Source organism: Chrysemys picta, chromosome 10 (genome assembly GCF_011386835.1).
Source record: "Chrysemys picta bellii isolate R12L10 chromosome 10, ASM1138683v2, whole genome shotgun sequence".
Classification (NCBI taxonomy): domain Eukaryota; kingdom Metazoa; phylum Chordata; order Testudines; family Emydidae; genus Chrysemys; species Chrysemys picta.
The window spans coordinates 39,818,739-39,842,372 of NC_088800.1; the positions used below are offsets into that span (position 1 = coordinate 39,818,739).

The 23,634-nt window shown below is 45.4% G+C and overlaps 1 protein-coding gene across 4 annotated transcripts in view; it reads right to left on the minus strand.

Moving 5' to 3' along the window:
- Window positions 1-5,631: 5,631 nt before the first annotated feature.
- Window positions 5,632-23,634, minus strand: part of ARID3B (AT-rich interaction domain 3B) — a 47,381-nt gene continuing 29,378 nt past the window's right edge. For 2 of the 4 annotated variants that reach the window (XR_010590775.1, XR_010590776.1), the window contains exons 5-11: window positions 20,008-20,191; window positions 16,959-17,218; window positions 15,661-15,918; window positions 12,685-12,792; window positions 11,020-11,334; window positions 9,315-9,445; window positions 5,632-6,230 (exon numbers count right to left, since the gene is read on the minus strand). Coding sequence is in view for 2 of the 4 variants with exons in the window: in XM_005309207.5 (XP_005309264.1) it covers window positions 11,180-11,334; window positions 12,685-12,792; window positions 15,661-15,918; window positions 16,959-17,218; window positions 20,008-20,191 (965 nt within the window). In the remaining 2 variants the exon portion in view is untranslated. Of the gene's footprint in view, window positions 11,335-12,684; window positions 12,793-15,660; window positions 15,919-16,958; window positions 17,219-20,007; window positions 20,192-23,634 lie in introns of all 4 variants that reach the window. The other 2 variants (XM_005309207.5, XM_042843725.2) reach the window with 1 other exon arrangement.

Genomic DNA, 23,634 nt, shown 5'->3' on the forward strand with positions numbered 1-23,634 from the left:
CAAAAAGAAGAACAGGAGGACTTGTGGCACCTTAGAGACTAACAAATTTATTAGAGCATAAGCTTTCGTGGACTACAGCCCACTTCTTCGGATGCATATAGAATGGAACATATATTGAGGAGATATATATACACACATACAGAGAGCATAAACAGGTGGGAGTTGTCTTACCACCTCTGAGAGGCCAATTAATTAAGAGAAAACAAACTTTTGAAGTGATAATCAAGCTAGCTCAGTACAGACAGTTAGATAACAAGTGTGAGAATACTTACAAGGGGAGATAGATTCAATGTTTGTAATGGCTCAGCCATTCCCAGTCCTTATTCAAACCGGAGTTGATTGTGTCTAGTTTGCATATCAATTCTAGCTCAGCAGTTTCTCGTTGGAGTCTGTTTTTGAAGTTTTTCTGTTGTAATATAGCCACCCGCAGGTCTGTCACTGAATGACCAGACAGGTTAAAGTGTTCTCCCACTGGTTTTTGAGTATTTTGATTCCTGATGTCAGATTTGTGTCCATTAATTCTTTTGCGTAGAGACAAGCACCTACAAGATCTCTATCAAGCATTCTTAAAACTACAATACCCACCTGCTGAAGTGAAAAAACAGATTGACAGAGCCAGATGAGTACCCAGAAGTCACCTCCTACAAGACAGGCCCAACAAAGAAAATAACAGAACACCACTAGCTGTCACCTTCAGCCCCCAACTAAAACCTCTCCAGCGCATCATCAGAGATCTACAACCTATCCTGAAAGATGATCCTTTACTCTCACAGATCTTGGGAGACAGACCTGTCCTCGCTTACAGACAACCCCCGAACCTAAAGCAAATACTCACCAGCAACCACACATCACTGAACAAAACCACTAACCCAGGAACCTATCCTTGTAACAAACCCCGATGCCAACTCTGTCCACATATCTATTCCAGTGACATCATCATAGGACCTAATCACATCAGCCATACCATCAGGGGCTCGTTCACCTGCACATCTACCAAATGTGATATATGCCATCATGTGCCAGCAATGCCCCTCTGCCATGTACATTGGCCAAACCGGACAGTCTCTACGCAAAAGAATTAATGGACACAAATCTGACATCAGGAATCAAAATACTCAAAAACCAGTGGGAGAACACTTTAACCTGTCTGGTCATTCAGTGACAGACCTGCGGGTGGCTATATTACAACAGAAAAACTTCAAAAACAGACTCCAACGAGAAACTGCTGAGCTAGAATTGATATGCAAACTAGACACAATCAACTCCGGTTTGAATAAGGACTGGGAATGGCTGAGCCATTACAAACATTGAATCTATCTCCCCTTGTAAGTATTCTCACACTTGTTATCTAACTGTCTGTACTGAGCTAGCTTGATTATCACTTCAAAAGTTTGTTTTCTCTTAATTAATTGGCCTCTCAGAGGTGGTAAGACAACTCCCACCTGTTTATGCTCTCTGTATGTGTGTATATATATCTCCTCAATATATGTTCCATTCTATATGCATTCGAAGAAGTGGGCTGTAGTCCACGAAAGCTTATGCTCTAATAAATTTGTTAGTCTCTAAGGTGCCACAAGTCCTCCTGTTCTTCTTTTTGCGGATACAGACTAACACGGCGGCTACTCTGAAACTTCTGTTGACAGTCACTTCACCCGCCACTCGGAGCAGCAGGGAGCAGACATCTAACAGCAACACTGTGGAACAGCTCAGGTCAGAAAGTGAATGCCACTGCCACAGCCAAATACTCTCAGAGCCTCCTTTCTCTTGAACTATGTCCATCCTGCCTTAATTAAGTGGGGAGGAAAAGGAGCAGATCTGGGGAAAACGAGGAACAGGGCAGTCGCCTGACACTGCACCTCTCCACTTCTCCAACCATCCAAATCAGGAGATTTAGCTTGGGTGCAGCAAGATGCTGCCCTGGAATGAGACTGTCCTGAAAGACATGAGAGAGGAGTATTATACGTATGCTCAGAGAGGTTTCTGGTGTGCGCAGGGCCCTGCTTCAAGTGGTCAGCAGCCTGCCTTGCCTCACATACTGATGTGTGTACGGGGTGTGTATAGAGTTACAGATGGGTGCTGAAAACACATTCTTAAAATGTGTTTGGGAGCAGTGCGGAAACTCAGTCCCCCCTAGACAAGGGAATGTGGATTTATTTACCTGTCTGACTGGCTTAATTGCAGGCAGAGGACAATGAAAGTACATTTACATCTAAGGTAAACAAAGCCATCAAACAATTGGGAGAGAAAACCCTACAACAATCACATCAGCAGATAAAATCTGCACCCTAGGAAGCCTTCCTGGCTCTTGAGGCAGAGACAACAGACTTGAGTAATATAAGGGGAGCAAAATGACATTTTAGTTCCCCATGGATGTGGGGACAGAGGGAACAGCCCTCTTCGAGCCTGTGAAAGTTGGATCCCCTAGTCCAGGGGTTGGCAACCTTTCAGAAGTGGTGTGCCGAGTCTTCATTTATTCACTCTGATTTAAGGTTTCGCGTGCCAGTAATACATTTTAACGTTTTTAGAAGGTCTCTTTCTATAAGTCTATAATATAGAACTAAACTATTGTTGTATGTAAAGTAAATAAGTTTTTTAAAATGTTTAAGAAGCTTCATTTAAAATTAAATTAAAATGCAGAGCCCCTCGGACCGGTGGCCAGGACCTGGGCAGTGGGAGTGCCACTGAAAATCAGCTCGCGTGCCGCCTTCGGCACACATGCCATAGGTTGCCTACCCCTGCTCTAGTCTGAAGCGCCAGGGATGTTGGTAACTTCGTGTAAGAAAACTGCTTAGTTAATGATTGTAACTTGCTAAAATAAAGTTAGTTACTAGAAAGTGTGTTTTGTTTTGTCTGTAATCAGACCTGCATCTTTTACTCTTGCTTAGTATCACTTAAATCTCTGTTCTTTGTTAATAAAAAACTTTTTCTTAGTTTTTCTACAAATCGTCTCACTGCTGTTATACTGAAGTGAAGTGTGCATCTCCAGCAGGTGTGTGCACTGTCTTTTTGGAGGCAGCGAACTTCATAATTTGTGTGAGTGTCCAGCAAATGGGACGGGATACTGCAGGGAGATATCTCTGGGGAACTCGGGTTCACAGATTGTTACCTGCAAGGCAAGGTTCAGACTGGCAGAGTCTTGACAAGCTGGCAGGTCAGAGAACTGACATGCAGCTAAGCAGCAGCAAAGCTCTCACTCTTGGCTAAGGTAGAAGGGTACCACAGTAGCTCACAGTTCTGGGTGTCCTAAGTAGGATGTCTCATCACCCTTCTCCTTATTTCCCATATTCAGTAACACTTGTCCAACAAGGAAGCACAGCAATGCCCATATTTCAACAGCAGGTTGCTGACATTGCATCCATCTAGTGGTAACACATGAGAACTGAAAGCAATTGGAACTTCTGCTAGACCCAGATGCTCAGAGTCCGGAGGGAGAACCAGGAAAGAGTTACCTGCATATTCCCACTAAGTGCAGCAACGTGGTTCACATGGCAGGAAGTGTCTTGGAACATGCTTGCTCCAAGATGGATTCTGTATCTAAAGTTCCCAAGGAGGGGGAGGGAGCCTGGAGAGTGGTCTAAGAGGATTGTAATCAGGAGTAATGCGATGAAACTGAGCAAGGGGGAATTTGAGCTAGATGGTGGGAAATATTTCCCAGCTCTAATATTTATTTGCCTGTAGAATAGTGTCCCGAGGGGAAATGGAAACCTAGTGCTAGACGTTTAAAAGTGCACTAGAAAAAGCACTCCAGATAGGGCTTCCTCCTGCAGTGTTCTGAGTGCCCTCAACTCCTATTGGCTTAAATACAAGGAGCTCATTGCTTTGCAGGACTGGGCTTCTTGTGAAAGGAAGAAGGTGGGTAGGGGAGATCAGATGGCACCCAAGAGGTATTTTCCTTCTCTGGTTTCTATTGGGGAAGTTATATATTTGTGCCAGAATGAGCCAACTTCCAGAGCAAGGCCATCACTGGTGACAGGCAAACTCTGATGTGAAGGAATTGGAACCAGTTTCCATCCAACTGCCAAACTGGTTCAACAACTGGAAGAACAACTCTGCGGTCTCCTGTGTAACCAGAAAATAGTTGGAGTATTAAAAGTTCTTATAACCACTGAATAGTACAGTCGGAGGGATTTGGAAACTAGTTCCTGCCACCTACATGTGTCACAAATTGACACTTTTCTGGCTTACTGCCCCCCAGGAGATTCCAGGGCCAATCTAAGAATAACTTGCAGATCATCCAAGGATCCCTAAACACTTGACAAATCTAAGCCTCCCAACCCTGCCATAGAAGTAGAGTAGGATACTCAGAAATCGCAGAATTCTGCAGCATACTAAAGCCCAGTTCTGAAACAGGCAACATCCCGTTTTGTGGCCCAGCAACATGCTACTTAAGTCATCTCGTAAAATTCCACTCAGAAGTGAGTGTGAGCGAAACACATACAGTATAAAGCTACCCCAATACATTAAAAACTAACAAAACAAATTTTTGTTCATTAATTTATTGGGATAATTTTGTGTTAGTTTTCAATATACTGGGGTAGCTTAAAAATATTGCTCAATTCATTCTCAAGTGCCCTATCATGGCACTGGCTAGGCTGCATCCTCTTTCAATCCACATACTCCACTGTCAGCAGCAGAGACCAAAACCAGACCCATCATTCCTGATAAGCATGCGAGTCTGAGACATGAGGACCATCACAAAGAGGATCTCCCAAAGGACTGGATAGAAACATGTATGTATGATAAGCTCCAAACCTGAACTGGAATGAGATAAAAGAACCCGTCACAAAACCTAGGGACTATCACACAAAGAAAATGAAAAAGAACTTGGCAGATCGGTTCAGGGATCAGCTTTGACACTTACAGATCTGTATGTGCAGTTGTTATTGCTTGTAGTTTACTTCCATTTTAGTCTTTGGGGATACTTCCCCCACAGTAACAGGTGCAGAGGGATAATATGATTTTCATCAGTGTACATCTAGGACCTGGAATCCACCCAGGATTAAATTCCTAGCACTTTATGTTAAAAAAAACAACCAAATTTGTTTTAACTCTCTAATATTCTCTAAAACTGGATAGAAAAGGGCTAAGAACCCCGATACACAGCTTTGGCATATACTGCTGTAGGTATTTAGGGGTGGGTGGGTGGTTGTGTGCAGGTGTCCATCTTTCTCTCTCTGAGAAGATACCATCTCAGTGTGAGATGGAGTGTGTCTACTGGTTAGAGCTGGGAATCGAGTAGCAGGACTCAAGTTCTATTCCTGGCTTTACCACTCTGTATATGTGTGGCTTATGGCATGTCACCTTGTCTATGCATATTCGTTTAGCCATCTGTAAAATGCAGATAATACTCATTTGGCTCAAGGCTCCAACGCTTAATGTCTACCAAGTGCTTGGAGATCCTCTGATGAAAGGCGTTATAGAAGTACAAACTGATACTGGTATCAGGCCCCTTACCATGCACAGATCTATAATGGGAGGCTGTTAGCTGCAAGGTTATAGGCATGGTGGCCCATAAAACTACTGCACCTTTCATTTGTGTTTAAAAAGTCAGCTCGAGTCCAGAAACCTGGAGTGGCAAGTTTGATTCCCAGCCCAGTCAATGGAACAAAACACATTTGCAGGGTCATCATATGAAGAGGTAGAAGTTTATTGGAATATAAACATTCAGATAACATGTAAGATAGAAAAACCCAACAACAACATATACAGACACTTGTTGGAAGCAGACGTCTGAGGTATTTATTCACTGCCTAGGCTATCACACTTTTTTTTTAAATAGGTAACAAAACTAGTAGCAAGGCTGCTGCTGTTCAGTTAAAATGTCTTCTGGTTTGAATCCATTTGGAGATCATACACAGCAACGAAAGGACTGTGTGACACATTCACATTTGTTCCAGGAGCCAATTGCTAACAGCTCCACCTGTGCAGTTTGAGGCTTATTTCTGAGCTGGACTCCGTCCTTTCGATCTTCATGCACTACCAGAACACGCTGGTATAAAATGTAAGAGGACAGGAGGTGGCTCTCTATGCGGACCTGGTTTGGAAACCAGACAGCACATCTGCACCCACTTCATTCTGAAAACGGAGCGCTTGGCTGCTGCTGGCCCACTGTGCCTTTGCCTCCAGTTGGGCCCTTTCGGCCGCTTGTTGCGAGACCCTAGTTGCTCTGGAGTTTCAAGATGATTAGACACACTGCAAAACGGAACACGTCATACCAGGAACAGTCCTTCCTGCAATATCAAAACCCCTGAGTGCCATACAATCTTCAACATTCTGAGTTAAATGGATTGGAGCTGAGGAGACACGACCCACTCCCAGCCCTCCACCCTGTAACTGCTGCTGGTTTCTATACCCCTGTCCCTAAAACCTGGCAGCTCAGCAGGAATATCTGGATCTAAGCAAAATGTGCATCAAGCCAAGTGCTAGTATCAAGCTCAGGCTAGGGAAAGGGTTAGTATTCACAGTCTGAATGGCTGATCCTTGTAGCCAGCTAATGAAAGAGAATAGTTTATTGTTGCAGCTTATTTTACTGAGGTATCTGTTACACGTCCCAACTTTATTCTTTCCCTGAATTTGATAAAAACCAATCTGTTAGTCCCTGCCTATTTCCAGACTAGCTGTGTAAAGCTTATAAACATTAATACTCTAGTAGTGTCAAAGCAGTTTATCGGTTCAGTGATTCGAGTGGCTTTCTGTGCAAGAAAACACAACGGTAGCACATGATACGCAAGCAAAACACCCAATATTAACCTCTGCTCCCCAGGACAAGAGAAGAAAGCATACGGAAAAGCAGGTATCCCCTAGCCCTATCCTTGGGAAATAATCCCCAGCCCCACCCCCAAAAAAGAAACAGGACAATATAAAGATCCCCCAACTCTGGAAAAAATCTCAGAGTTTGAGACAATGAAATGCCCTGGAGGTCTGTAAGATTCACAAATGCGTCGGGGCAAAAGTCTGGTCCCCACAAATGCATGGGTGCATACAGCTTCCACTGAAGACAATAGGAGAGAGGATGCCCCAAGGCAGAATGCCTGCTAATGAGACCAGCTAAGCCATATAATATAAACTAATACACACAGGCAGGGGAGCAAACTGTGGGCCTCCTGAGGCCTAAAACACCACCACTCGTACTGGAGCATCAAGCTGAGGAAAAAGCTTGTCCATTGCAGGGTTTTATTGCTGATGAACTCAACCAGCAAGTGATTTCTGTTCACCATCAAGTCTGACTGAGTGTAAGGGACGGGTGTACTTAGCTTTAAATTGAAATTATCCAAAGCACATTAATTAAATTTGTACATGCAAATCAGATCCGGCCCTTGGGCTTCTAAAAGTCTCCAGCCTGGCCTTTACCGTTCAGAGTCTGATCACATGTTCTATGGTACATTCTCTTTCAGTGAGTGGTAATGGATTATATCACAAAGAAGCAGAGCATTCTGGGACCAAGGGGATTGGCCGGTGCCCACAAAGGCACTGCTGCTGCTGCTTCTGGGGAACAGGGCTCCTTTTCTGTAATGTGTTACACAGTAGATATAAAGATGGAGCATCACAGTTCTCTTGGAATATTTCACCAGGAGAGAAATTACCATTTCACCAGCCAGTTAGGACACCCTCCCTCTAGGAGCCGCCCGCAGTGATTGTTACACTGGGGTTATTTATTTGTTAGCTACCTATCACTGGGAAAATACTATTTTAAACAATTTGTGATAAAGTTACCTCCAGTTTTTTTATAATGGGCCTGATCCAAAGTCTACTGAAGTCAGTGGAAAAACTCTCTATTAGCTTGAGTGGGCTTTGGCTCAGGCCCAGCGTGCATCCCCCACTCTGAGGTTAAATGCTGTTGACATCAGAAGGTGCTTTGTTCACAGTTCGGAGCTTGCTCCAGCCACCTGACCCCAGACTGGCTCCCAAAGTGGTACCTTACAATTTCAGTACCGAGAACCTCGGATCAGTTTATAAGCTCTTACTTAAAAGCACTTTAGGACTAAGGGGAGGCGTCCGAGACACTTATGGGCTGGAGAGAGGGGGAAAATGTGCAATGGCTTAATGTCCAGCTGTGCAGGCAAGCTGACTTGAGGTAAGTTATCCTAGTATTATAGTCCATCAAACCTCTTAATGCACAGTTTGGTCTTGCCTCGAGGTGTTGGGTGTTCTAACAACATCACTAAGCTGTTCAGTTGCCCCTAGGCTGGATTCTCATCTCAAACTAGTTTTACACTGGCTTCAATTGAGTTAACTCCTAATTTACACCTGCATAAGTAGGAGAATCAGGCCCCTTACCTTCAGAGGGCTGTAATACCAATCTGATAAGATTTTTCTGTCGTATCTCCACAGGCAAGAGCCAATTGAGTGATAACATGGCTGGGTGACTGTTAGGCCATCCCCCAACACTGATTGCTTGCATGTCTAGAGCAGAGAAGCCCTTAGATTCTGTAGACAGTGGGAGCAAAACTGGGCTAGCTATGTTTTGCATGGCTGTTGCTAACAGGGACTGTTGCCTTAGAACTATGATTGAAAACCGTCCAATAGATTGCTGAGGGGGATCAGTCTGCAGCAGGACTCTCTGAAAAACCACTGTTCAAAGAAACAGTGCTACACCCTGCAAGCAATAACCTTTCACACACATGGTGGGAGCTAGCACGTCTCGCTGAGCGTTTCAGTGGAAACATGACAGCCCACAGACCATGCTACAACAAACTAATTTCTAGCCAGCTGATCATCTTGCCTGTGAAGAGAGTTACAATGTGGTTTAGACTTGTGTTACCAAACTGTATTTCAACCCCCTAAATATGGGGATGGTTGCAGAGTTTGGTAACATAGGTCTTTACAACATAAGTAAAAGCAGAACCTAGAACACCTTCCAGTATTTAGGTCCTGTCTGCTCCATGAAAAGCTACCACAATGCACCATTTGGGTACAATACGGTAGCACACAACATGGTTTGGTCTCATTGCATAAACAGGACTCAGGTGTATTTTTATCTGTGTGACCAAATCCTACCGGTACAATCCAAAGCTGCAGCACAATTCAGGTGTTTGGTCCTGCCCACACTAGAAGAGTGAACTGTACTTTAACATGTCAGGAACTGCCGTGCTGTAAGAGGTCTAGCAAAATCTGTAGTGTAGACAGGCTTGTTATCTTCAAAGCTGTTCTAATAAAACTTGCTAAAGATAAGCCCAGTACTAGATCACAGAGTTCTGTAACACACATTGGGACCACTTGTCCCCCTTGGGGACACACCACTGTTCACACTGAGGGAAAATCCTGAAACTCAAGCCAGCCTGAGAAATAAATCTGCCCTCTTAGTCCTTCTCTACCTGCATCTGTCCTCCTCTATCGCCCTGTCCGCATGCCCAGCTCCTGGGTCAATGCTGCTGGAACTGTCTCCAGGCTATGCTAAGGACAGGGAAGCCACCTGCTCCTTCACTCAGCTTTGTTGTCTTTGGTGCTACAATAAAAAATAAAAATTAAAAACAAAGTCAGCAAAACACATATAAAAACAAGCTTTAAGATATGCCAATACTTCCTGAAGAGGTAACACAATAACAAGTCCATATCTGAGGTATTTCATCTGCTCAAAAGAACCTGACTCAGGCCTGCACGATGGAAGAGACATCACCAGAGCGGTAGCGGGAGGGCTCAGATTCACAGGCTGTGAGAACATCGCCCGGGCAGTCCTATGTGCTGCAGGAGAGGAGAGGACAGCACGGGTGCCTGTGTGTGGGGAGTGCAGCAGCAAAGAGCTGTGTCTATGGATGCGAGCCAAGGAACTAACTTGGCTGACAAAGGAGGAATGATGGCCTAAAGCAGCCCTAGCTCCACCCACTGGGAATTTACTGGGAATGGGGGGAGATTTTCTTCCCTCTCTCCGCAACCAGAGGCCTGTGTCCTCATTCAACTGGGATGCACCCATGTGGAGCTGTCCCAGGTCCAGCTCTTCTGTCCCTTTTGCCCAGGTGAGCCTCATGAATGATGGCTGTGATTTGGACGATGTTGCAAGATACCTGGTAAGAGCCCAACTGAGAAAAGTGTGTATTATATGAATAGACACACACACACAGCTCAGCAGATTGTCAGCATCACCTCGTATCTCCTTTGGGTGACTGTGGCCCGTAGCAGACATGTGGGGACAGAATGGAGAGGCTAATGAAACATACAGGAGAGGAAGCGCTGCAGGAAATCAACATTTGGTGCAAACCCAGTTCTATCGAGGGCCAAGGGGCTAGAACTAGGAGCAAACATCAAGCAAAAGAAAAGTCAGGATGACTATAAGGATAAAGGCTTCAGTGGTGAGTTTATTTAGCCTGTCCAACGCTCCCCCAAGGGAAGCAGTGCAAGGGTCATTGCTTGGGGCATTCAAAACTAGGCTGGGCAAAGACCTGGAAAAAACAGTAGGGTCCAGGCTTGCACTGGCCACGGGAGACGACTAGCTGGACTAAAAGACCTTCTCCATCTCCGTGTATCAAAAACAGAGGTGGGAGAGTCCTCTGTGTGCTGCCAGGACCCTAGAGAGGTAGTTGCCAAAGGAGGAAGAAGTCATGCAAGTCTCCTGTGAATCCAGCATTAGTGACCATTTGCCCTTCAGCCTAGTCTAACACAAAGGAGACAGCATCAGGAGGCTGAACACAGTGGAGACAGAATGGGCAACTAGATGAGACTTGCTCGCTATCAACCTGCATGACTGCTCTGCAAGAGACCACAAGAGGGAACAAATACAAGGGGAAAAGAGACCAAAGTCCCTCTGGGGGTAGGATTGTCAATACACTGTGTTACAATAGGGAAGTCCACGCAACTGTTGATTAGAGAACAGGAACCCTTCCCCCACCCCAATTACTACCTCCTTGCTCCTTCCACCGGCCATGATGATGTCTCAGTCATCTGCAAACCCACAGCCCCTAGAGACAATCCCTGATTGAAAAATGCCGCATGTCCCCTTCCCTTCACCCCAACCCCCCAGCAGGAACACAGTCAAACCTGAAAAAATAATAAAAAAGGCTGGACAAACAGGCAATGCAAACGTGCCAGCACAGAAGGTTTCATCGTCTGGCCATTGACCAACCGCAAAGCAGGTTCCTTGAGATGAGGTAATCTGTGCGACTCCTTCCTGGCTTGCTCTCTGCCTTGAACGGAGAGGGTAGAGCTGCCTGAGGCCAATGAGAGAGAGAGCCCACTCCCCCATCCGTCAGAGAGACCAGCTGGTTGAGGGCTCTGCGCTGGGGGTGCCCCTAGACGAGGTCGGGCTAGGAGAGCAGTGGGAACTGCTGCTGCTACTGCAGGTGCTTTGGGTGCTGGATCCTGCAATTAGATGGACGACGGGCTTCTGGGCAAACAGTACTCCTGCAGGACAGAGACAGGTTTGGAACTGGGTTACTGGGACACCAGAACAACATAGTGCTTAAGGTGAAGCAACTGGCTAGCCCAGACTTATGTACACGGCAGGAGAGGAGAAGAGTCTACCAACCCCAGAGATTTTAGAACAGCACTCAGGGAATTCTACCAGTGAGAGTTAGCCCAACCCAATCAAGCAGGTTCAAGAAGCTGCAGCAACAGTGCAACTGGAAGGAATACAGCAGAACATGTTTAGAACAAAGGCTGATAGAGTGACACTTCGCTAGAAAATCCCCAACAGCTTCGGTGCCATTTTCAATGCACTTTCACTCCACTAGAACTGAGTTCCACTGAGCTACTCCACTGGCAACGCAGCACTCTGCACCCACCTAGGGAAGTGTTAAATGTGGCCTTCAGAGGGGATCACCACCAACTGAGCAGGAGTGAGGGACGTAAAGAGAAATTGACACTCCTCAGAATGGGGTGAAGAGCAGCTAGTCTTGTTAAAGCCGCTCCTCAGCACGAGGAGAGAGAGATTCCAAAAGTTCCCCTTCACCCAGGGCTGGCGGTATCTCCTATAGCAGCAAGAGATGAAAAGCGGCCCTGGTACCACACTCAGGGTGAAGGTAGGGAGGGATGTCTTGCCAGATAGTTCTTTCTCCCATTACAGTGAAATGCTGCTTGAACAGAAGTTCTGCAATCAAAACTACTTCACTATAAGGGTGTGTCTACACTGCAATCGGGAGATGCAACTGCAGCACATGTAGACAGACCTGAACTAGCTTTGATCTAGCTAGCTCAAGCAACAATATAGTGAAAGTGTGGCTGCATGGGCTAACCCCGTCCACCCAGAACCCTGAGTATGCACTTGAGCAGCCATGGCCTTGGCTGCCATGGCTTCACTGCTATTGTTACTCAAGCGTGCTTTGACCTCGCTAGACCCAATCTAGCTCAGGTATGTCTACACGTGCTGCAATCACATCTCCTGATGGAAGTGCAGACGTACCCTCAGACAGAGTCCCACTGTACACAGAGATCACATCCGAAAACTGGACAAAGTGATTAGAATATCTCTTTAGACAGCACACGCAAAGATGGAATTGCCAAGCAGTAGCATTTAGAAGGATCTCGAATAAATAAAAAAAAAAAAAACCCAATGACAAAAGAAGGGGCCATCTTGACAGAGTGGTGCAGAGGAGGACTGTGGAAAAGCAGCTCCTGTGTCAACTCAAGGGTCTCTCAAAGTAACAAAAGTTTTTTATGTTTGGTAAATTTATATCCGTTAAGAGTATCCTGCATTCAAACAAGAGCTGCTTTCCCCTGCTGCACCATCGCTCTGGGCAGCTGTTGCTTTCTCACCAGCATAGATTGTGCCATTAATCTCCACAGACATGTTAATACTCCCAATGCCGCTGGGTGACAAATGCAATGCTGCTGCTGCCGCCGCCGTGGCATCTGGTTTATCTTCTGTTGGGGAAAAGACAATTGAGAGTTAGGTTGTGCTGGATCTCCACTGCACTACCCATGGACAATCTAGTACTTAGAGGGTCCTTCTTTCACCTCTCCTTTGCAGTGAAAACTGAACCAAGCCCTCCCTTCCCCCCAGTCCCACTACTCCGACTCATGAACTGGTGGCCTGCTTTGTGGGGGGAAGGACTCTGAAGTTCGGAAATACGTCGCTCCTGCCTGCAGGCCGTGAAGTTCTCTGGACAGTGTACAATCAGCTTCTATTAAATGATGGGATTTAGGATTTAAAGAAAAGCAAAATGCAGGCAAGTGTTATGTAAGATTCCCCTGTACAGCTCTGTCAGTACACCCCCTCATGCCCAGAGTAGCGAGTCAGAGGGTGCTGAATAGAGAAAAAGGCTTTTGTAAATGTGCAGAACTGTTTGACATTTGACAATATTGAACTTGTTTCGCTTGTGACCACTGCCAGATTTAAATCCTGGCCCTTCGGAGGTAACTGGTTAGAAACCCACTGAATATTTGATACATGGGTAGCATGTAGCTTTATTCAGCTTCATTCTGAAACCTCCACTGCTCTCTCGACTCTAGCCTGAGCCTGAACATCTACACTGCAGTTGTATAGCCCCGCAGCTCAAGCCTGAGACAGCTTGCACAGGCCAGCTGTGGGTGTGTGCCAGTGTTTTATTGCAGTGTAGACATACCCTCAGTTAGCAAAGGCTAGGCTGCAGTACCACTGCCTGCCAGCTGAGGGAGCAAAATCTTCTGAAATACCAGACTCATGAGAGGAATAAGAAACGGAAATAGATATTGGTCACCTTTATGAACATGTGAAACCTCCTCCTCCTTGATGAACATATCTGGGGACCCCTTTTTAAGCTGCTGCACTGGGAACTAGATACACTACAATTTTGTGGATCTGTGAAAAGACATGGGATTGTTCCCCCATCATCCTGCTTTGTGGGACATTTGCTGGCCCTAAAATCCTGTTCAGAGTTTGTGAAACGGCAGCATCACATTGCAACGACTTCTCACAATGAGGTGCTGGCTTTGGTGCAGTGTGCAAATGCCACGTAAGGACAGAAGAGGTTTTCCTGCGGCGGAAATGTACAAGGGTGACAGCTCAGACTGAAATCTTCTATGTAAATCTTACACATTTTTCCAATTCCCATCTGATGTTGCATTCCTTCTGGGATATCATGGCTACTGTCCCAGCAAGGTATGCTATTGGCATAACTAGCATTTAACCCAAGAGTGGTTATTAAGATAATAGTAACAATCCCTAGCTCTTCTATAATGTTTTTCATCAGTAGATTTCAAATCACTTTACAAAGGAGGTATAATTATTTCCATTTTACAGATGGGGAAACTGAGGCAAAGAAAGGGAAAGTAAATTTGTCCAAGGTCATCCAGTGGCAGAGCCAGGAAAAGAACCCATGGACCTTGAGTCCTGTCCAGTGGTCTATCTACTAGGCCACATTACCTCCATCAGTGTGTTTTTATGTTTAGAGGCTACAACTGCATCTTAATGCCAGAAGCGTGGGAGGAGAGATAAGGGAAGGACATTAGCAAAGTGGAGGTGATTTAAGACATACCACAAAGTTTGCCTTTCCTCTCATAAACTTCCTTAAAAAGGAATAGTGTAAGTGTGAAATTTAAGTAGGTCCATAGTCTTAGGGAAGCAAAATCTTGGTCCAACTGAAGCTAGTGACAACGCTTCCATCAGCTTCAGTAGGACCAAGTTCTGACCCTATGCCACATGTATTTCTCTCAACCAGAGCTTCACACTGTAGCACTGCTCCTGTTGAGTAAAGTGCAATGGCCTCCAGAACAACTCTTTCCCTTCCCCCACTCAATGTCAAACCTTTATAGCCTAGTGTCTGGGTCTGAAGGTGCAATTAGATGGGGTTTGAGCTCTTTAATTTAAATGGATCAAAACGTTTGAAGAAGAGAAAACAGCTGTTGGACTGAAATCTTCTGAGACACTGCTGGCTACACTCCCCATCTAACTGCAGCCCCCAGGGCAGATAGGTGGAAGTGCTGTGCTGTTTAATCAGCTTTGGAAGTCACATTAAAATTACATTGATTCTGACAAGTGACCTTTAAGGATGGAATCTCCACTTTGCCACTGAAAATACTGAGTGTTTCCCCTGGCCAGGAGTGCTGCTTACGCTCAAACCTCTAACTCAGCCTTCGGGGCCTGGAGGCTATGATTTGGGGCAGTCACCTCCCACCAGAATGCCAGGGGCTTTTCAATGGAGGCTGGGAGCAGGGCAGTGGCACAATAATCTGTACTACGGAGAAGCAGGGTCCTTTCTCCTTGGAAGCAGTTACTGGCAATACCATCACTAGCCCCAACCTTATCTGAGATGTCATGTGACCCTTTACAAAAACCCAGACTCAACTCTGGATAATAAGTAGGGCCCTCAAGCAAACAAATGCAGATCTCCATCCAGCTTGCTCCCCATCTATGACCTGGGCTTCCTACGCTCTGTATACCCATGACATCCTAGCTGCCTTCTGCAATCTGTATATGAAAAGCTGTTGCCTCTAGTGACAGGGAAGCTAGGAGGTGGTGCCATACCTTAGTCTCCAAGCCAGGAGCAGCAAAGGGAAGTTAGGGAATTCATGCCCTGCTGCAGCACATTGGCACTAGGATCAGAACAGACCAAGGCAAGGCAATCTGGCTGATGGGCTGGGTGGGCGCACCCAAAAGAGTGGGATAGGTTGCAGAAGTGCAAGGGTGCCACTGCCTAAAGTCCTGCACTGGGGTGAAGCCCACATACCCAGGGTTTAAAGGAAGACTTCCCCTCTTTGGGGTGCTCACTCCAGCATACAAAACCCCCTCATTTAGCATGGGAGCCTCCTCACCCCTGCCATTGATTTTGATCTTCATGGGGATCTGCCGCGCCATGCTGAACAGGTTGCGCTGAAGTGCCTGCTGGACAAGCCGCTGCTCCTCCTCCGTCATCCGCGAGAGTTTCTTCTCCGGCGGCTCTCCAGCCTCCAGCCTCTCCCTCAGCTGTTCCAGAGTGGCTGTCCTTGCTGCTACAGTTGCCTGCTGGTTAGCCAAGGTCACTGGCATGGCAATGCGATTTGGCATGGACACAGTCAGGGGGATACCATCGCCTAGAGAAGCAGTCAGTCAGTCAAGCTCTGCACAGAGCTTCCCAGTGTAAGCAGTCAGCTTTTAAAACCCACTGTGGAAGGGGGACAATGCTGCTCTGAGGAACCAAACACTACTAGTCCATTTCATGGCAGCCTGTGGCCTGTTCCCACTGTATGAGGCCATTTCTATCAACATCAGCTCACACTTCCAGGGCACTGAAATTCCCCCACATTCCCAAATGGAACTGCTACTCCTCAAACAGAATCACCTTCCTTGCTCTCTTTGCTGGAGCAATCTCAACTCCACTTGGTGTAGTCTGCCTAGCCTAGATCCTCAAAGGTATTTAGGCTCCTAATAGCCACTGAAACCAATGAACGTCAAGAGCCTGAATCCTTTGAGGATCTGGGCCTCTGAAACGCCTTCAGAAACTGGCACTAAAGTGAGCAGATGAGACACCCCCTCCCCTTTCTTTTTTCCTCTGAAATTTACCAGGATATTTCCAATGCGCTCCCAAGCTGGGGTGGCTGCTTATTTTCACAACCTCTTATAGCATCACTCCCTCTTCCTAACAGGACTTAGCATTTATATCACAGTTTTCACCTTCACACAACTAACAAAGATTAGCTAATTAATCCCCACCACACTGCTGGGAATTACCCACCATTTTACAGATGGGGAACTAGGAATGCAGACAGGTTAAGTGACTTGCCTAAGGCAGCAGAGGAAGTCAGAGCTGGAGCTGGGCCTAGAGCCCCAGTAACTCCTGGTTGATCCCAGTCCTGTCCTCATTCCTCTATCCTTCCCTCTCTCATTCTGCTCTGCAGTCCTGGGTGATTAATCAGTATCAATTATAATGTTGTCACTACTGACACAGCGCATACGTAAACTAGTTAACCTGAAGCTTGACGGCTCTATATCCCTGAACCATCCAAGTCCTCTCACTGTCCCCAAACTTTCTTTGACACAAGTTTGGCCAGATATTGAAATTGAATTTCACCCACTGCCTACTCCCCCCACTACCCCCGACATTCTCTGTCCTGCACAAAGGTAAATAGCAGACCTTTCCTGAGAGCTGCCACTGGAGAGAGACGGGAGTTGCTGGTTCCACTGCCTGGGGCCAGGCCAATGATCGGGAAGCGGATCTTTGGAGGAGACAGGAGGGAAGGAGGCACCGTGGCGGTGGGTGAATAACTGAACAAGGAGGAGCTGTAGCTGGGCCGTCTGCCTTCCCGTCTGTTGCCATCGATCGCAGCCTGCAGCTCGGCAGGAGAGCTTAGGGACTTCTTCTCACATTCGTAGGCATATAAGTACTTCATATACCTGGGAGAAACACATGGAGAGGGAAGATCAAAGCAAGTGTACTCAGCAGCGTCTGAAAAAAGTAGATTATGGGAATTCTCATGGTACTAAGCATTGCTCAGGAGTGCTTGCAGGACTGGGCCCTTTGAAGACCTAACTCTGCCAACCAATATTCATTTTTGCTTTGTGGTCTTTTGCTTAGTGTGCAGCCAGCTGTGTAGTTCGGGTGTCAAGTGTTGTTTTCATACAGATGACTTTCATGGACTCATAATCCAGCCTTTGCAGAGGACAGCACCGTACTACATGATGCTACATGTGTAACTCCAAGGAATTAGAAAGAAAACATGTGACATAACATTGTATAAGAAATTATGCATGATCATACAATTAAAGACCATAATTTGAATGCTTATGCACAAGGAGAAGAGTTAAGGGATCAACTCTAACTTTCAAATTGCTTGACTCGAGTGATAAGCTGTACAACCATAATGTTCTCTTGGGTTTGCCCCCCGTCTTGGAATTTCTTAGGTGGGTTTTGGGGGTTTATTATAAATAAATTATGTAGAAAAGAAAAATAAAACAGAGCAGGCGCCTCACTCTCTGAGACAGCAAAGCTCTTCTGATTGTAAGAAAATTGACATAAGCAATGTGAATTCCCTTATCTGAACTTATGTGACTAGATCACTAGTGCACCCTTGTCTCAAGCAACTGAGGAGGGAGATGCTTTTCTGAATGCATAAGGGAGGTTCACAGGAGAAATTCTCCTTTCTCTGAGCCCAAAGAACTGCCAAGCTCCCAAGGTGCATCAGAGTAGGGCTCCCACCTAGACACCTCATCTAGTGCACATTAGGGGTCCGTAGTCCTTTTGCGGCTTCAAGGTTCAGAAGGATAGGGGCCAAAGCTCCCATGCAGCCCTTGCCAGAAGCTAGTTTATTATGGTATCACCCTGGGACTCTAGTCACGGACCTAGTTATAGATTTAAGGGATGACTTGATTACAGTCTCTAAATACCTACACTGGGAACAAATATTTCACAGCAGGCTCTTCAGGCTAGCAGAACACAATCTAATGGCTGGGAGATGAAGCTGCACAAATTCAGGAATAAGAAGTACTTTTTTAGCAGCGAGAGTCATTAACCATTGGAACAACTTACCAAAGGCTGTGGTAGATTCTCCATCACTGACAATTTTAAAATCATGACCTAAAAGCTCAGCTCTAGGAATTATTTGGGGCAGTTCTCCAGCCTGTGTTATACAGGGAGTCAGACCAGATGATTACAGTGATCCCTTCTGGCCTTGGAATCTATGAATCAAGACCTGCTGTGCAAAACACTGGACAAATGCGCCACCAGTATAATTTTTCACTATGCTCCTAAATTAGCTGCACAGGGTCCAGCAGCACCTTCTTTCTCTGTGTGCTTTATGAACGTGGTGAAAAATCCCATATTAACTGTACTAGGCATGCGATTTTTAAACCTGGGCACAACTAAATTTGACTGAACACTCACAAGTATCTTCACTGAGAACTGTTTTCATGCCACATTTCAACTTTCTAGCCCCAGCTGTTTTGACTGTTTGAAAAAATGTAATAAAACCCCCAAACTCTCCTTGTATTCAAAAGCGGCTGAACACTTTTTGTCCAAGCTTTTACAAAAAAAAAAATCACTTTGGGAAGAGGCCCTGCCTTGAAAAGTGTAGTGAAAAGGCTCATTCCAAGAGCTCCCAAGCTATGGAGAAGCAGTTTAAAATAAAAAGAGGTTCATAATCTCAAGCTCCAGTGACAAGACCACCACACAGCTCTTATACAGCACTTTTCATGAGTAGATCTCAAAGCACTCTCCAAAGAGGGTCAATATCATTATTTTCATTTTACAGATGGGGAATTTATTTTTTATCCTTCTATAGCGCCTTTTCCAAGGCTCTCAAAGCACTTTAGGAACATCAGTGAAATATGTGAGTATCTCCAGTTTACAGAATGAGAAACTGAGGGATGGACGGGTCACTCCAAGGTCACATAATGAGTTAGGGACAGAGCTGGGAATTCCCGGAGTCCTGATTTCCAGTGCTCTGCTCTAGTCACTGGACAACACTGCCTCGTAACCTGAACAAAATGTTAGGAGGCACCTCTGCCTGCCTCCATTTTGCCAGTTCTATTCCTCTCTCCCTAGGTTTATTGCTAACATATCTATTCTATATTAAGTATTTATGGGGCAGGGAGCAATTACCACAGTATCTAGGTGCTAAAACACACGTTGAAAACTCAGAAGACTATTTGATTATTATTATTAATCACATTTATTACAGTAGTATCTTAGGCCAACCATGAATGGGCCCTCATTGTGCTAGGCACTGCACAAACACAAAGCAGTAGATGCTCCGTGCCCCACAGCTTACAATCTACACAGATCAGACACAGGGTGGGGAAAGGGGTAACCATGTGATTGCAACAAATGGCATAGTAGTTCCATGATTACTAGTTTTGGAGGGATGGGGATTGGATTTAGTTTAGCTGAAGAGAAAGACAAGTGAAGAGAGAGGGATCACTGAAGAGAAATGGGGTGAGAGGGCAGAGCCAGAGGAAAGAAGGTAAGAGGGGTGGGTGTGGAGCGAAGCTGAGGTGAAGAGACTGTGGGGAACGAGGAAGAGGAAGGTCGAAACAAACAGCCAATCATGTCCATTCTTGCCATAGTAGGGGACAATTTGCTTATTTCTTTCCCCTCATCCCCCACGTCTTCCTTTCTCCTCTCTACTCTTCTCTCCCCCCCCACTTCCTCCTGTTGCGTGCTCCCAGCAGGAGGGCTCTATACTTACTGGGTCCGAAGTGTAAACGCTGCACTGGTGATGGAGGTGGGCAGGTTAAGGCCTTTGGTGATCTCCCGCCATATCTTCTTATTTATGATTTCCACCAGCCCTCCCTTCTCAGTCACCAGTTTGTAGAGCATATAGAGATCCAGGATCTGCTTCGCCATGATGGGGATCCGATTGATGGGAGTTCCTGCAATATCACAACAGGACAGCAGGGAGGGGATCGTGGAGACAGAAAATGAGGACAAGAAAACAGTCAGACAGGTTGGAGCTATTGATCTTCCTGCTAATGAGAAATGAAGGCAATCTTGTTTGTAACCTGACCAGAGCGCGCTGCGTAGGCAAGAAAATGAGAGCGTCTTAGCTACACACCAAGTCCTGTTCATGGAAAATCCTTTCCTGCTGGCAAAAGCAATTACCAGACAAATAAAAATATCTGGCTAGGCAGCAACTTGTGGAATAGGCAAACTCAGGGGAGGGGAAGAAGTGGGGAGCTTTTAAATTCAGGACCGGAGATGTGAAAGACAGCAGAGGAGCAGCTCTATGTGAGCTTCCCAGTGCACTACTAGACACAATTTGTTTCATTCATGCTCATGAGGGAACTGAAGAACCCATGAAACAGCTCCTGGCAAAGAACAAGACCTGCTTATGCATCAGGATTCTCTGAGTGGTTATCAAAATGTTCTCTTCCTCTTTTACATTTTCTGTACTTAATATAAGAGAACAGAGATGGAAGGGAATGATGATATTTTGGCTAAGATATACTCTCCCCCTATCCACACACCCCTTTTGCAATTGCTTCTGCTCATGCTCTTAGTACAATAATTTTGGTCTTACTCCTGTTTCCCCTCCCTTGAGTGATCCTAACCCCCTTCTCCCATTTTAAGCTCTTCTCTTATATTCCTTATTTGGTGCTGACACTCTCCCTGGCAGAGGGAAGCTGGATTACAGCTGCCTCCAGAGTCCATCAGAACTGTTCCTGCATAAGCCAGAGAGGGTCAGTGGATGATCCCTCCCTCTAAGGGGTAGGATACTGTTGCCACACTGCTTCTAGCCCCCCGCCCCCCCCAGTACAAGCATGGGGAAGCTGAATTCTGATACTCTGTGTTACTATGTCACTGCTGCCCCCTCTCTTTTTGGGGGGAGAGGGGTGGTTAGGGAGTGAGAGGGGTTTGGACGCTTACTCCAGCACTCTTTGTCTCCTTCACCTCCAACCACAATTTGGCTCTATGATGTATTATGAGCACATTTGCAAATGTTCAGTCCCCCCACAGCTTGTGTTTAAAGAGACATTGTTGCCCAGTTGATTTAGTCCCAACATCTAGGCTTTCTAAAATTAAGTTTAACAGAAATTGAAGATCAACTGAAATTTGATTTTTTTTTTTAATTCCATTTCAGTGGGGTTTCTGGGTGACATTGCAGACCTTCTCTTGCTGTATTTACAACCCAAATACAGTAGCAAGAAACTAGTGCATGAGAGCCAGAAAGTGAAACTAGCTAATCCATTTTCATTGTCCAAACTGAGTAAACAATTAGCATACAGAGTGAAATGTACATTAGATTTCAGACACTGGCTATGTCTTTCCTGCAGTCTGACACTGAGTTGGGAAATCAGGAGTTAATCTTATTTTAGCCTTATGATACAGCACAACCACACTGCAGATGATCAGCAGCCTAGCTCCACATGCCTCCTGTTATGCACACACCTGCACAAGTGCAGTGTATCCAGTCGTGAGAGGCATATAGATATCGGAGTGTGTATCCCATAGATCACAGTCCCACAACTCACTGCACCACTCTAGGCTTCCTTTCACAGAGTGCTGTGGGACAAACGTCTGTTCAGTTTTAGTAAACTCACAGGTTAACACAGGTATGAAAATCTGATTTTTAACCTGCCAGTCCCCCTTTCCCAGAACTTAAAAGTAAGAAGCTGGGATTTCAAAGTTGAGACTAATGAAATCTAGCCAACTAGAAAGAAAAATGTAGGCATGGCAAATATTTAATTACATAGGAAATGCCATGCTGGATCAAAGCAATGGTCCATCTAATTTCACTGTCCTGTATAGGACAGAGGTCAGTACCAAAATCTTTACAGGAAGGCATAAGAAACCCAGTAATGGACAATTGTGAAATCATTAGCCCACAGGGAGATTTCTTCCATCACCCAACAGTGGCATATGGTATATGCCATAGAGCAAAAGACTATATAGCCCTTATAAATGGTTTTTATTCTGCTTTGCGTAACAGAGTCCATCTAAACTCCATTGACATTCTGAGTGCCCTAAGCATGTAATCCTTTTTTAGAATCCTATTATGCTTTTTCCCCTCAATACCTGCTGGCACTGAGTTTCACCAGTTAATTATATGCTATATAAAATACATCCTTTTGTTAGTTTTAAACTTGCTACCTTTCAGTTGTACTGAGTTTTCTCCTTGTTTTTGTATTATGGGAGAAGGTAAATTGGAACCCTGGACTGACCATTCACTATTCTGTATACATCGATCATATCCCTGTTTATTTGTCTTCTCTCCTCTGTGGCAAGAGTCACTCTTACCACAGGGGAGGCACCTGTAAAGCAATAATGCCAGACCTGTTATCTATCAGTGGTATCTCATCTGCCGCTTTCATTTTGCATCCTATAGTTCCCTCCAGGACCAAGACTAGAATCATTCCCAAAAAATGGAAATGTGTTTGGTAACTAGCCAGTCAGAGTTTAAACCAAGGGCTGGTCTACACTTGAAAGTTGTGACAGTATAAATGCGTTGGTTAGGGTGTGATTTTTTTTTTTTTACTAGTATAGTTCTACCAATACAACTCCTAGGGTAGATGCAATTATACCAGCATAAATATGCCCTATACCAAGATAACTTATTCTCGTTCCCATACAGCAAGCACCTTTATACTACTAGAACTGTGCCCACGTAGAGGGGTTATACCACTTTAACTATAACAGGATGAGTAAAGTGGTACAATTTTCTAGTGTAGACAAGGCCTAAGTCAGCTTGAACTGTGTTAAGATTTGTAAAGAAGTTCACTTAGCACGGTTAAAGGTTCCGTGTAGACAGAGACAGCATTTCTGTACAGAAAACTCTGTAGGAGCAGTCTGGCAACAGCATGTGCTCCATCTTCTCGCCACAGCCCTCGTTTAATAGAGCTGGTGACTTATGTCGATGATTATTCGCCTATTTTCCTTGGAGGACTTGCAGACACTGAACTGGGAACTTTCCACTTCTCTGCAGGGCAGGGTGTGTAAATAAAAATCTCATTTATCCCTCTTTCATCCCAAGCCACAAATAGGAAGAGAGTTTGTTTTTAACCCCTTTACTTCTGGATACATATTTCTGACCAGGTGGCCACTTTTAATGGAATGCCAGAGTGTTCCAACAAAGTAGATAATTACAAAAGTTGCATTGATGATACTACGGTCCTGATCAGAGCCCAGTTTTTTGGTCAGCAATGACAGGGGAGGGCAGAACTGGAGCACTCCTCCCTCTTCTCTTCTCCTCCCCCGAGGCCATCTTGTGCTGCTCAAAACCACCCACTCTTCCCCAATCCAATTTAGAGAATGGTATTAGCTCGCTCACAAGGGACTTTCATCCAGCTATGCTTGGACGGTGGCCAGATGGGACAGC